Source organism: Argentina silus, assembly GCF_951799395.1.
Source record: "Argentina silus genome assembly, chromosome: 8".
NCBI lineage: Eukaryota > Metazoa > Chordata > Actinopteri > Argentiniformes > Argentinidae > Argentina > Argentina silus.
In genome coordinates, this window is record NC_139662.1 from 12,631,961 (window position 1) to 12,645,938 (window position 13,978).

At 39.6% G+C, this 13,978-nt stretch overlaps 2 protein-coding genes across 2 annotated transcripts; both read right to left on the bottom strand.

Moving 5' to 3' along the window:
- Positions 1-269: 269 nt before the first annotated feature.
- Positions 270-3,844, bottom strand: LOC310807799 (phospholipase A and acyltransferase 2-like). Its single transcript, XM_083674402.1, has 4 exons — positions 3,510-3,844; positions 2,810-2,930; positions 1,019-1,317; positions 270-588 (listed from the first exon to the last, which is right to left on the bottom strand). Exons 1-4 carry the CDS (start codon positions 3,525-3,527, stop codon positions 487-489), a joined length of 540 nt encoding a protein of 179 aa, XP_083530528.1. The 5' UTR covers positions 3,528-3,844; the 3' UTR covers positions 270-486.
- A 510-nt stretch (positions 3,845-4,354) lies between these two features.
- On the bottom strand, positions 4,355-10,321 carry bgna (biglycan a; the record flags this gene model as incomplete). The annotated part of the gene is made up of 7 exons (XM_083674351.1): positions 4,355-4,753; positions 5,009-5,147; positions 5,555-5,648; positions 6,236-6,346; positions 6,955-7,168; positions 7,675-7,787; positions 10,069-10,321. The coding sequence occupies 7 exons, from the start codon at positions 10,319-10,321 to the stop codon at positions 4,556-4,558; spliced, it is 1,122 nt and encodes a 373-aa protein (XP_083530477.1). The 3' UTR covers positions 4,355-4,555.
- Positions 10,322-13,978: the final 3,657 nt, after the last annotated feature.

Below are 13,978 nucleotides of genomic sequence, written 5' to 3' on the forward strand. Positions count from 1 at the left end.
ACATTCAAGTAATCATCATTTGTAATCTTAAAACCACAATTAATAGAGGGGGAACACTATCTGAAAAGGGAACACATACATCTGCCCTTACTGTAGGCCTATTAATTCAGGCTATAGGTTTCTCTTCACTGGGAGTAAAGTACAATTCTCCATGATTGAGTGAGGTTTAGGCTGTGTTGATCAAAATGTATATATTTCAAAAGTATAGTTTTCCTTGATGTTGAATTACAAATGTATAAATGTACAAAGTTTCATCCATACTAATAACGAACAGCTAGGAGAAATTATCTTTATTACAACATCTTTGTATAGAATGTATTACAAGCCTACGATAATATCATACTATCACTATCATAATAGCCAATGATAGTGGAAATTGGCTACATTCAGAAAGAAAAAGCAACTTTGTCTTTACTTTCTGATTGTATGGTATGCAAACATGAACAGGTGAATGTTTTGGGGACTTTTTTAAAGTACAGTAACTAGCTAGCCCCAGAACAAACTGGTTGCTGGTAGGGATTCTGACACAATGCATTGGAACACTTCTGTTCCTTCTTCACACTCCTTGTTCTTGCTTCTTCCAGGAATCTAGTTAAGAAACAAAACAAAACACCAAACTTAGATGGACTGATAAAGTTACAGTGATCAAAACATTTTTTGGCTGAGATTTCTGAAGCATTACTAGGTGCAAAGTTTGTGCCTGTTATTTGTGCCTGAGTTATAAACACACTATAAAGTCTTGGTCATTCAAGGTAAGGACGAATATGACTATAAGGTGTAACAAAGTAAACTATCTTAAAAAATAATAATTTATTGTAAATAGCCGAAACATACTTTTTTTTAACAAGTCTGTTTTTGGTTGAGACAAGTCATTACCTACTCAAACACTGATATTTAATATTACTTCCTGCTGCTTCCATAATGGTTAACTGTAAGCATAAGAAACTTTTTTTGCCTAAAACCTTTAGTAATTAAGTAACATTTTCAAATGTCTTTCAAGCTCTGTGGTTGAACTGACCTGGTTGCACACTGCCTCTCCATATCGTACAAATGTGGCAAAGTGTTCACAGTTAAGGGAGAATAGCCGGTATGGTAACTCCTTGTCCAGCAGAGCATCTCGCCGGCGCCTCATGACTGCCTTTGAGGATGGCTGGCGACCATGGCGGTTGTTGCTGAGCAAAGCTTGAGCTCCATCAGGAACAGTGACCTCAGTGATGGGCTGCCTGCGAATTCGGGTCTGCCCAAGAAGGAGGTCGCCACACGAGGGAAAGATTGTCTGCAGGTGAGTCCGGAAGGTATTCATCAGTTGTCCCTCATCTAGGATCAAGGGAGAATAGGAAATAAAGAGAAACCTGAGGGTGTTAGAATTTTCTTTTTTGCAGTTTAAACAAAAAGGTCAAACAACAACCACATCAAAAACAAAGCCAATCATGCAACAACAAACACAGTCTACCCTAGGCATTCATACACCCCAGAGGAGTGAAATTCAGACAAATAAAAAATAGTGAAACATTTAAAAAGTTATCCTTTTTAGATCCAACTATACTAAATCAGAACTAACATATTGTTTAACCAATCAAAGGATCAGAGAATGCATCTAGTACTGAAAGCATAAGCTACACTCAAAGTGTGGTGAGTAGTTGACTCAAAGAGAGCTATTTTTAAATAATATTTTGTTGTATTTTATTCTTTTTATCTTAGTTTACCTTTCACTTAGTTAGCTAATGCAGCTAAATTAGCTTACTCAACAACCTGACTGAAACAGGGAGGAATGCATTTTATGTTAGCTACCTGGCAAAGGCTATCCAACAGTGCAACTCGCTTTCAGTGATTGTAAACATGGATTGGAATTGTATGTTACACGCATTAGTTGTAGTTTCTTAACTATTGTTAATATTGTGACAACGATAAGCTGTGTAGCAGTGTTGTAGCGGTTATGGTATCCCAAGGATGCATGACACAGATTTAGTTCAACAAAATAACAAAATCACATATTTGAATTCTCACTCTGAAAACCAGTATAATTCAATCTCCCCCAATTAGCTTTTTTTTTCTCTATTCATTATTCTTGCCCAAGTCATTGCAAACTAACCTAGAAAAGGATGGTGGAGCCACTATGACTTGTTTGAAGTTACTTTGAGATGATTTAGACATGTAATTTCAAATATGCTAAAACAGGGATGACTGACTTCTATTGGTTGTTGGTTATAAATCCTAACTTACACCTGACAGAGCTGTTATGTCACCCTTAGTATATAGTATGACTCAGGAATATAGACTGTTTATGATGCATCTGTGTAGGGTTATGAAGACTTTATGAATGCTCTATGAAGCATTTATAAGTAATTATTTGTTTGTTTATCTTACTTTTACTTTCAGCTTTTACCCACAGTAGATGAATAGAAGAATGATGCATGATTGTAGAGAGTTCTGCCATTCAAAATATATCCCTTACTCTATATCTCGTGCTGATATTCAAGATAATGCATGACAACTCAGAGTCTGAGATTTTCAAGGGTAATACAATAGCAACATTACCTCGGACCCTGCCAAAGAACAATAGATCTTTACGCATGTTTTGTGTTTTCATTTTGGCTAATCGGTAACACAGGATTGTGATCAGCCTTCTGTTGTCCTCAGATTTGCAACTATTCACCAGGTCTTTATTTTGCAACTAAATAATAAATTACCCTCTTTTAATTTAAGATTATAATGATATTGCTCTCTGTGTGGTAATAATGGACGTATATTGTTGCTGGTATACAATATTACAGTTTGTGGAATGGCCTGTTGAATACATGTGTCTCACCTGCCACTGAAAAGTGGATAACGTGTCCGTCCTCATCATATACACCCCAATGAGAGTATCCAACAGGGTAAGAGAATTCGATCAAGTCTCCAAACTGGGCAGTGGACACAATTTCATCCAACTGTGTACAGAACAGAACAGGAGCACTGCATTATATACTCCACCTTAAGAAACGTCAAGCCTGTTCGGGAGCAGGTTTGACAGCATTGGTGGGTGCTGCTGGTAATGAATCCACGCCATAGTTGTAATATTTTACCCTAACTCAGTATAGTTTAGCAACAGTTACGACCAGAGGGGTTATTGTAATTTCTAAAATGAGATATCATTACAAATATGAATTCGTCCTCCAGTTCAAGTGCCTAGACACACGTGTTGGTTGGTACAGTAGCTACAGTTAATCAAGAACGAAACAAACTGGATATTGAGCTAATAATGATGCACTAAAACAACTATCCTATTCATTTCCCCTTTCTTTCAATAGGCCTATGATAAACGCATATTTGCTCTGTTCTGATGGTACACAATGCTTAACCAGTGGTCAAATATAAGGCATTATAAAGGTTACAGGTGTTTTCGCGCGTAATGTTCTCAAGCAATAGCAGATAACACAGACACTTTAAGCACTGATTTATCGTGAATTCATTATGCAGTCGGACACTATTTTCATAGAATAGTACTCACCTGTTGTTGTAAAACTCACCTGTTGTTGGTATCCCATCGTGCCGCAATGTTGTGTCAAACCTCTAATAATATCCTTTAGGCAAATACTCAAGTAGGCAGTCTCGCCAATCGGGTGTGTTGCGCGAAAAAAACCCGTTTGGGCAGAGTTATTTGAAATCCTCTAATATCAAACACCACTGTTTCGACAGTGTATAATGTGTTTAAATAAACCAAGAATGTTTTGTGGGTTTTGAAACCGAAAGCCAATAACACTCTACATGCGACTTTGGATATAGGATAAGAGCACAGGGAAGTGGAAAGTTTATTTCGCGAACGAGTGCCCCCCCCGTAATGATAAGATAAATGAGACTAGGCCTACAGTTGATTCACCGGTATGCACCTGTCCGGACCTGATCATGAGGATGTTGCATATGAGGAAGTATATCAATCCCAACTCACCCAAACCTGCACTACAATCTAGCAGGAGTCTATGTGGTGTGGCCGCACCCCTTGTGCCTGTGAGAGCAATTATAGCTCTGTAGGTGTGCCCCTTGTAGGTCAATTAAGTCTACGACTTAAGTCTATCTACGTCTATCTAATGACATTCATTTGCTCAAAGATGTGTCATATACAAAACATATATCCAGCATAATTTTCATAGCCTACTGCTTCCTCTAACCCTCAAAAACAAGAACAACAAACAACATATGTTCAACAATGTTTATAAAGAGGTATCAATGCATCTGAAGTTGCTTGTACTGACATGTTCTTCAATCAAAATGTTAAGGAGTTGTCAGTTGAGACAAAAAAAAAGATAAAAATCACTTATCACAAATTTGCTCTGGACTAGTTGCTATTTGACGTCACCTTATCAATCTTAAAAAATTAAAACAATTTAATATCATTCAAAAATGTACATTTTCTTTCTTTCCCACCCACCCATGCATGTGAAACAGACATCAATTACGTTAAACTTATCTATGCTCTCACTAACAATCAAGTTATTCTTTTGGAACTATGAGTATGAAGTTCTTTCTTTTCTCCCTCTGTTGTGTCTATTCCTCTGCAGTGTGATCCTCTTGCATTCTACTTTCTGTGGTTGCCAAACTGTATAGCCATTCTGTTACTGACACAACGGAAGGTGGAGGGTTGGACCTCCCAGTACTTTATTGGGTTATCAAAAAGACTGATGCCGTTGTAGAAAGTCTTCTTCATACCAAAGCCCTGAGGGCAGAAGTCATTCACCTCAACCTGGCTGATGTTGTTGGAGTGAAGGTAGACCACCTGTAAAAAATAATGACATAATTATATCTAACAATAATGTTGCACATGGTGAAGAGACAATTTATAATAGTTAAGTGATCCTGCTTCACAACAAGGTAGGTTGGATCAAGTTATCCCTGATGCTGATCAAAGACCATTTTTGTGTTTCCGCCCTTGTAGTAAAGATTAGGATCTGGGGAGGGTAAGCTGATCCTGGATCTGGGCTTAGGGGAACCCTCTTTTACTGGGCCTTCACAAACCCCCGCCACACTTTACCTGCAGGTACTTCATTTCAGGAAGGCCCACAGGGACACTGGGGATCCGGTTGTTGTCTAGATGCAGCTCTCTCAGGTTTGGCACATAATACAGGCTGCCGTCTTCAATGTGGCGAATGTGATTGTAGCCTAGGCCCAACCTACCACACGCAGACACACACACAAGACACACATGCACGCATTAACACACACACACACACACACACACACACACACACACACACAGAGAGAGAGAGAGAGAGAGAGAGAGAGGGGGGAGATACTGAAATACAACAATTGATGATACAATGTAGGGTAAACCCACTCATGGAACAATTTTTAATTTGGTAATAATGTGAAAACATAAAACATGACTGTTAGCAGTACCTGATATAATTCAATGTTTTGTGAATTCAAAACAACTCTTTAAATCAGCCTTTTTTCAAAATGATGTTTCTGCATTTATTCTATGAGTGGTAAGATAAGACAACAATAAACTCACAATGTGCTAAACTTTCAAAAACTCAAACACAGCTTAATGAAGCTACTTGATTGATACCAGATTTACCTGTACAAATCCCCATATTGCATCAGGTCTCCCATCTCAATGGCTTGAATTTGATTGTGATCTAAATGCAACTCATGTAGACTTTCAGGAAGATCTGGTAGGTGAGGGAAGTGAAATATGACCAGTAAATTCAAACAACCAAAGTCTGTAAATTCAAAAGACCAAATTTCTGTGGAAATGTGCTGGATGTATACGTTGCATAATTAAGGCCCGGAAAAGTTCTTGCCACATCCCTGTTATTCAAAGCCTCAAGATGACACTGCCAGCACATCCGCAATCCCCGACCGTTCTACTGTTTTGGTTCCACCCACGCAGTAATAAAGAATTCTACAGGTCACGGTTGCACTGCTATCAACAGATTTTCTCACTGTTTACTTTAAATTAACATATATAAGCTCTATCTTGTCATGGACATTGTTAAAAGAGAAGTTTATATTCATCCTAGTTAATGCACTGTGAGTATTATGGTATGAACCTTCTGCGTCTAACACATGGTTTCAGACCGTGCTATATCAACCCCATGGTGCTGCAGGATGGAACTACCAGAGAAAAAATAAGTCAAGAATTCCACCGGGCCTGACACAGCACATACAAATAAACAGAGTACTGCAGCTTTAAAATGCAGGAATATACACATTATATCCATATAAATACAAAGGTACATTCTTTCGCATAAGGTACCTTTTGGGATGCCTGTGAGCTTAGCCTCAGAAATACGAAGGAAGTTCAGTCTGAGTCCATCAAACGCTCCTGGCTCAAACCCACTGTTCTGAAGAGGATTCCGACCCATCTCTGTGGGCGAAATATAATCCTGTTAACTGACAGCTGCAAAGCTGCTTTGAGCACTTTTAAAAAACTGCTATATAAATCCAACTCTTTAACACATACATGTTCATACATGCTATAATACAGCCACACCTATTCTTCACTGCTGTACATACTGCCATATAAATTGAAATTGTAATTATCAGGAATGTTGTTGCAAATGAATAATTATACCAATGTGGTACCATGATACCTGAGCTAAAACTTGGTCCAGTACTCAAGGTTTTGTATAACCATATGAGATTAAAGACAGAAAGCCCAAACACTGCATACTGCAGACAGTACTACAAACAGTTGGTTTGAGTTCACCTGCACCATTGCTCAGTCTTTTTGTTTTTGCTACCTGAACATTGTCTATATAGTGGTACAGCTTACTTGGGAGAGGGATACTTAGGAGTAGCATAAAGCAGCGTGCTTTCTTTCTTCATCAATTGGGTTAGAGTTAGTTGTCGTCCCTTGACTGTTGTGAAAGTTTGGAATGCTTGTATGAATACAGTATGTATATATATAGAATATCCTTCACACACACCCTTAATAAAATCCTGTCACATAGGAAGATACAGTATGTGTCTCACCAATACAGTTCATACTGCCTATCCCAGAAAAGGTCCCAGCGGCCACCTTCCTGATGTGGTTGTCGTGGATGCGTAGCTCCTCCAGAGAAGCGGGCAGGTTCTTGGGCACGGCCGTCAGCTCGTTGTGGGAGAAGTAGAGCTTCTCCATGCGTTTGAGAGGCATGAGGGCCCGTGGGTGCACCCTGGAGATCCGGTTATTCACCAGCACCAGAGCCTGGGAGGGACCAGAGGGCAGGAGGGGAGCAGAGGCCAGGAGGAAGGGAGTAGAGGGGAGGAGGGGACCAGAGGGGAGGAGGGGAGCAGAGGACAGGAGGGGACCAGAGGGCAGGAGGGGACCAGAGGGGAAGAGGGGACCAGAAGGGAGGAGGGGACCAGAGGGCAGGAGGGGACCAGAGGCCAGGAGGAGGGGAGCAGAAGGGAGGAGGGGAGCAGAAGGGAGGAGGGGAGCAGAGGGCATGAGGGGAGCAGAATTACAGGGGGGCTCGGAACAATTGGTCCACATTTCTGAAAGACCAAACATAATATTTTAAATGCATTCAGATAAATTATTAGGTATTCTTAACATACTTAAATATGTACTATTGTTAGCACTATGTATTCAATAGTTCTTTATCTAAGACTAACACTTCATTTAAAACGATGTGAAAGACATGCAAATTACAACAAATTGTATTTGAAAGGGTCAAATACACAATTGGTGTTTTCAACGTTGGTTCTTACATAGAGGTTGCTAAGCCCCTTGAAGTCATTCTCTCTGATGTCTGTGATCTGGTTGCTTTGGAGGTCCAGGAGTCTGGTATCAGAGGGGATGTCATATGGCACATAGGTTAAACCTGCAGATCAAAACACAAAAGATGAATTACCCCAAATTGCTTGACACACATGTCTACATTTTGTCAGTTCAAATTTGATAGTCACAATTAAGTTGATTTATTGCATGATCAGTGTTTTTGATTTCCATCTTTAAATGTTGCCGCACACACACACACACACACACACACACACACACACACACACACACACACACACACACACACACACACACTCAAACACACACACTCAATGTTCCGTTCACTTTAAAAGCATGATGGGGTTAACTGGTTAGATTTATCATCAAGCTGTAATTTTGTAAACATTAGCCCATGCTTTGGTTTGTATGGATGTGTTGCATGCTGTTGTGTGTGAGCGCTCCCCATATAATTAGAATAGAGCCAGCAATGACCAAGACTCCACGTTGCAACAAGCAATGTAGAAAAAAAGAGAGGGGAAAACAGCCTTGGAGAAACTACTTCCATTTTGCAGTGGCACATGCAGGGAGCGAAATAAAGCTAACCGCTAGCTGGAGGCTAGTAGTTTTCAGAGCTGCCAGGTCAGTGAAATTGTTGTCTTCTCATTCTAAAAGAACAGCTGACAGTCACAAAGTCATGTAAGACAGATTAATTGAAATATTGTTTGTGTCTGTATTAATAAGGAATAATATTTGAGCTTGAGCCATGCCAAGCTCAAATACGGTGGGCTAGTAGAATGTTACCTGAGCTAGTAGAAATTGCAGTCTACTAGCTTGGCTGGCACATGTCTAACACCTCTGCACATGTTGGTACAGTATGGAAAAGTCTCTCATATCAGAATTTTGACAATAACAAATATACAGTGCAATCGGAAAGTATTCAGACCCCTTCACTTTTCCACATTTTGTTATGTTACAGCCTTATTCTAAAATGGATTAAAAATGTTGTTTTCCTCCCTAATCTACACAATACCCCATAATGACAAAGCAAAAACTGGTTTTTAGAAATTGTTGCCAATTTATTAAAAATAAAAAACTGAAATATCACCTTTACATAACTATTCAGACCCTTTGCTATGACACTCGAAATTGAGGTCAGGTGCATCCTGTTTCCATTGATCATCTGTGAGATGTTTCTACGGCTTGATTGGAGTCCACCTGTGGTAAATTCAATTGATTGGACATGATTTGGAATGGCACACACCTGTCTATATAAGGTCCCACAGTTGACAGTGCATGTCAGAGCAAAAACCAGGCCATGAGGTCGAAGGAATTGTCCCTAGACCTCAGAGACAGGATTGTGTCGAGGCACAGATCTGGGGAAGGGTACAAAAACATTTCTGCAGTGTTGAAGGTCCCCAAGAACACAGTAGCCTCCATCATTCTTAAATGGAAGAAGTTTGGAACCACCAAGACTCTTCCTAGAGCTGGCCGCCCGGCCAAACTGAGCAATAGGGGGAGAAGGGCCATTGTCAGGGAGGTGACCAATAACCCAATGGTCACTCTGACAGAGCTCCAGAGTTCCTCTGTGGAGATGGGAGAACCTTCCAGAAGGACAACCATCTCTGCAGCACTTCACCAATCAGGCCTTTATGGTAGAGTGGCCAGATGGAAGCTACTCCTCAGTAAAAAGCACATGACAGCCCGCTTGGAGTTTGCCAAAAGGCACCTAAAGGACTCTCATGAGAAACAAGATTCTCCAAGATTGAACTCTTTGGCCTGAATGCCAAGCATCACGTCTGAAAACCTGCTCCAGAGCTCTCAGGACCTCAGACTGGGGCGAAGGTTCACCTTCCAACAGGACAACGACCCTAAGCACACAGCCAAGACAATGCAGGAGTGGCTTCGGGACAAGTCTCTGAATGTCCTTAAGTGGCCCAGCCAGAGCCCAGATTTGAACCCGATCTAACGTCTCTGGAGAGACCTGAAAATTGCTGTGCACCGACGCTCCTCATCCAGCCTGACAGAGCTTGAGAGGATCTGCAGAGAAGAATGGGAGAAACTCCCCAAATACAGGTGTGCCAAGCTTGTAGCGTCATACCCAAGAAGACTTGAGGCTGTAATCGCTGCCAAAGGTGCTTCAACAATGTACTGAGTAAAGGGTCTGAATACTTATGTAAATGTGATATTTTTATTTTTTATTTTTAATAAATTAGCAACAATTTCTAAACCTGTTTTAGCTTTATCATTATTGGGTGTTGTGTAGATTGATGAGGGGAAAAAAAAGTATTTAATCCATTTTAGAATAAGGCTGTAACATAATGCGGAAAAAGTGAAGGGGTCTGAATACTTTCCGAATGCACTGTACATGTTGTCTTATGACTCACCTAAGTCAGAGCACTGTACAACCTTCAAGTTACACTGGCAGCCAAACGGGCAAGAAGGATGTTCTTCTGGGTGGACTTCCTCAAAAGCTGAGCCCTCCTCTTCATCATTCATCATCATCATCATCCTCTTCAGGCCCTCTACATCAAAACTCTTCCCAAAGTCCGCAAATCCCTTCTGCTCAAAGGGTAGGGCCACAGATGGGGTGGGTAGTGTGATGACACACAGCAGAAGTAGAGTGGAGAAGGGAAGCATGGCTTTGCCTCTCATCTGGACCCTTTTCTTGAGGTTAAAGCACAAGATGAAAACTCAGAGAAGTAAACAGTAATCTATGATAGCAACAGTTGTGAATTCAGTCCTTAAAGTGATAGTTTATGCCAAAATGAAAGTTTGTCAAATGTTTCCAGACCTCAGAATGAATGGTCTTATGTTAAGTCCCATTATTTCCGCTGCCATTTATCGTGAGTGACTGAGCTACTGTAACATACCGAGCTGAGAATTAAGAATGGACAGTTTAGACATGTATGGTTTGCTGAGGGGATTTTGCTGATTTTGAAATATATTTGAAACTGACTAGAAGGGATATCACTGGTGCCAGGAATGCCATTGCTGGTGGATACTTTGCTGTATATGCCATGGATAAATGTAATACATGCCTCAAAACATGTGCACAGGCCATAGTTTAGGACTCTTCAAAGGTATGATAACATTTGTTAAAGTTTGGATGTTACATCTCTTTAAAGGTACAGGATGTGAGAATTTTGCTTTGCTGCCCTCTGTGGCCATACTGAAAATTGAAAAGGTAAATATGCTTTGTTTTTTGTATTGGCAAATATGTGTTTATCCTTTTCAACGACCAATATGTAAAAATGGTATGTAACGTGAGCGAACGACCAAGAACACCATATTTTGAAATGCGATTAGAGATCAAATGTTACTTTTCAGCATGATATTTTATCCTTTGAACCCTTCTATGGTGGCATTCAAATGTCTCCAGTCATTATCTCTCCGTGTCTTGGATATAGTATCTAATTGTTCCATAGATATTTCATTGACAACACTGCACACCACAGCAAAATGCAGTCCAAAACAAACTACCTGCTGACAAAGTGCCCTTCCATTTGAGTGAAATATGCTCTGACTTTGAGGTTAGCATGCACACGAATTGGCATAGGCTCCAATCCTCAAAGATGATCTACAGCCGATCTCACTTAAAAGCCTATCTTACTCTTCCCATTAATTATGTGGTTGGCATGAGAGAGGCAATAAAACCATGGACTGTGGATACTATGTGGTCTTTGTGTCTCACCAAGACATCGGTTCACACGAATTTCCTTTGAGTTGGGGTTGTGCCTGACGCAATTCTTTTAGTTATGCATTCAAATTGTAACATATCACATTGTACAACAAATCATAAAGAAACTTCCATTCTATATCTGTGCAACAGATTATTATTTCAAAGTAGAATTGTATTGTAAGAGACTACGGATAGATATCCTTAGGTAATTCTAGAAAGAAAAAAACATTGTGAAGGCTTGAGAAAGAGAGTTTTTTCATGAAAATGTTTTGCTGTGGTGCTATGCTGCAATTTAAATTCTCTGCCTGTGCCACGTGTTGTGAATGGGTTGCTCCCTCTGTTCCTTTGCCTCTCAGCAGGCAAGCTCCCACACCCTTTACCACAGTAAGGGCCATGAAGCCACTGTGGTAAAAGCTGGCCATTCCCAGGGTGATTTTTATAGACCCACTCTGACAGTCATATCAGCAGAGGGTAAGATCTCTAGATAAATGTCAATGAGATATGAGTTACCATTATGCAAAAAGGACTGATTTGCTTTCCAATTTGATTCTCAACCTACTTGAGAGATTGTTTCCTCAAAACATGAAAAAATGAAGCAACCTATAGTGGATTTGGTTGTTATTTTTGTTTTCTGCTGTGACGACTAAGGTAGCTTGCAAATATGGGAATGACAGTGAAATTATCCTTATTGTATATTATCCATAACCAACTGTCAGAGTGCAACATTTGTTCTGTCCCTTGATACATTTATAAAATAGCCTTATGTGAATGGCCAATAAATAATATAATGATAATTGTCAAGTTTCTGTCATTTTTTGTAAACATAATCAAAACAAAAGTTAACATTCAATCTATTATCAAAATCATCAAAATCGTCTTAGATGCAGAAACCCATGGCAAATCCCCAGCATGCAGTAATCATACAGTCTCTAACTCTAAATGATACAGTAATCATAACCTTATTACTAACTCAAGAAATACATATATTTCCCATGTTTCTATGAAACAGAAATGCACTTACCGTTTCAGCTATAAAAAGACAAACACAAATTTCCAAGACTGTCGAGAAGTTTACCAAACAAAAGATGGTGGTAATGAATGATGAAACTTTACAAATGAATGTACAGGATTTTACTTATTCATTCCATGGGATGATGCTGTCCGTCTGCCAACAGAGTCAGAGCTCTGCACAGGACCTTTTACAAACCACGGAAGTAGTTACCAAGGGGGGGAAAGAACAAGTATTTTAAGTCATGACCAAAAGTTTGTCCAGTCCCCTTTTCATTGCTGTTTTAGCGTGTGTGTGTGTGTGTGTGTGTGTGTGTGTGTGTGTGTGTGTGTGTGTGTCTCTGTGTGTGTGTGTGTCTCTGTGTGTGTGTGTGTGAGAGAGAGAGAGAGAGAGAGAGAGTTTTCTCTTTCATTTCATTGTTTCATAGTTAAAACCACTGTCAGCAATATTTTCAGACTAGATTTTCATGACTTAGAAATAATTCAATGAATAACAGTCTTTTCATAACTTTACCATCATCAAAACAACATTGACCTATTATTTGATTGTTTTAGTTTTTTGAGATTTTGTAAACATGATATATAGCATCAAATCATGTCTTCGAAATCAAGTGCTATTTGTGAAACGTCTAACTATGATAGCATCTCACCTTCCTGAGACCTGAAGTAGTGATGCCCAACCAATGTCATGATTTTGGTATTGGGCAGTGCGCCAATTTCTCTAAAAATGTTGTGTCATGTTACATGGGTTTGAATCCAGCTTCAGACGGACAAGAATCCGACCCTCTTACATATGCTTGTTTAAATGTATTTGTTCTATTGTTTATGTTTTCTTGGTAACTCGTTATCCAGAAATTGTGTGTTTTAAAGAGTGGGTTTTAGGGCAGTTCTGTCTAAAAGGACCCATGAGGATCAAATTAGGTGCCAAATTAAAGTTAAGAGTCTATATTTTTGGGACATTAAGTCAGACATACATTTATCAACCATCTTCCATCATAAACATAGGGATAAGCAGAGGCTTTGACTTCTGGTGAAACATATACTAAAGTCTAAGAAAACACCTATCAAGAACCAAACCTCATTAATGTTCAAGTATAGACCCCGGTCAACTAATATCAACAGTTCTATTTCATTTTTAGGAAATGGTTTGGCTTCTGTAAGACTAAGAATCATTGCCCAGCCTCTCTGTGTCATTTTGTTACCATTTTATATTTTGTTAAGATATATTCTAATTGCTCTACCTCATGAGGAGCAAGGATAATGAAAGTTAACAAAAGTAAGAAGTATACTGTAGGTAGACCTAACAAATACTTGTAGTGTTTTTACTGATAAAAGGGTTCTTTGGCTGTCCCTGTGGGAGAACCCTTTTAGAACCCTTTTGGAACTACATGGAACTTAAAAGGGTTCCAAAATGGTTCTTCCACAGGGATCTTTATCATGAAAGAGAACACTGACACATACTGTATGGTGTGGTGTCCCTAAAACAGATTCTTAGGTTCCTTCCCATACTGGTTGCAGACAATAATGAAAGTTCATTTTGCAGAGGCTATGTCTGAGGCAAACTTGGAGCAGTTTGGGTGTCTTCATATGACATAATTTTTTCCAAA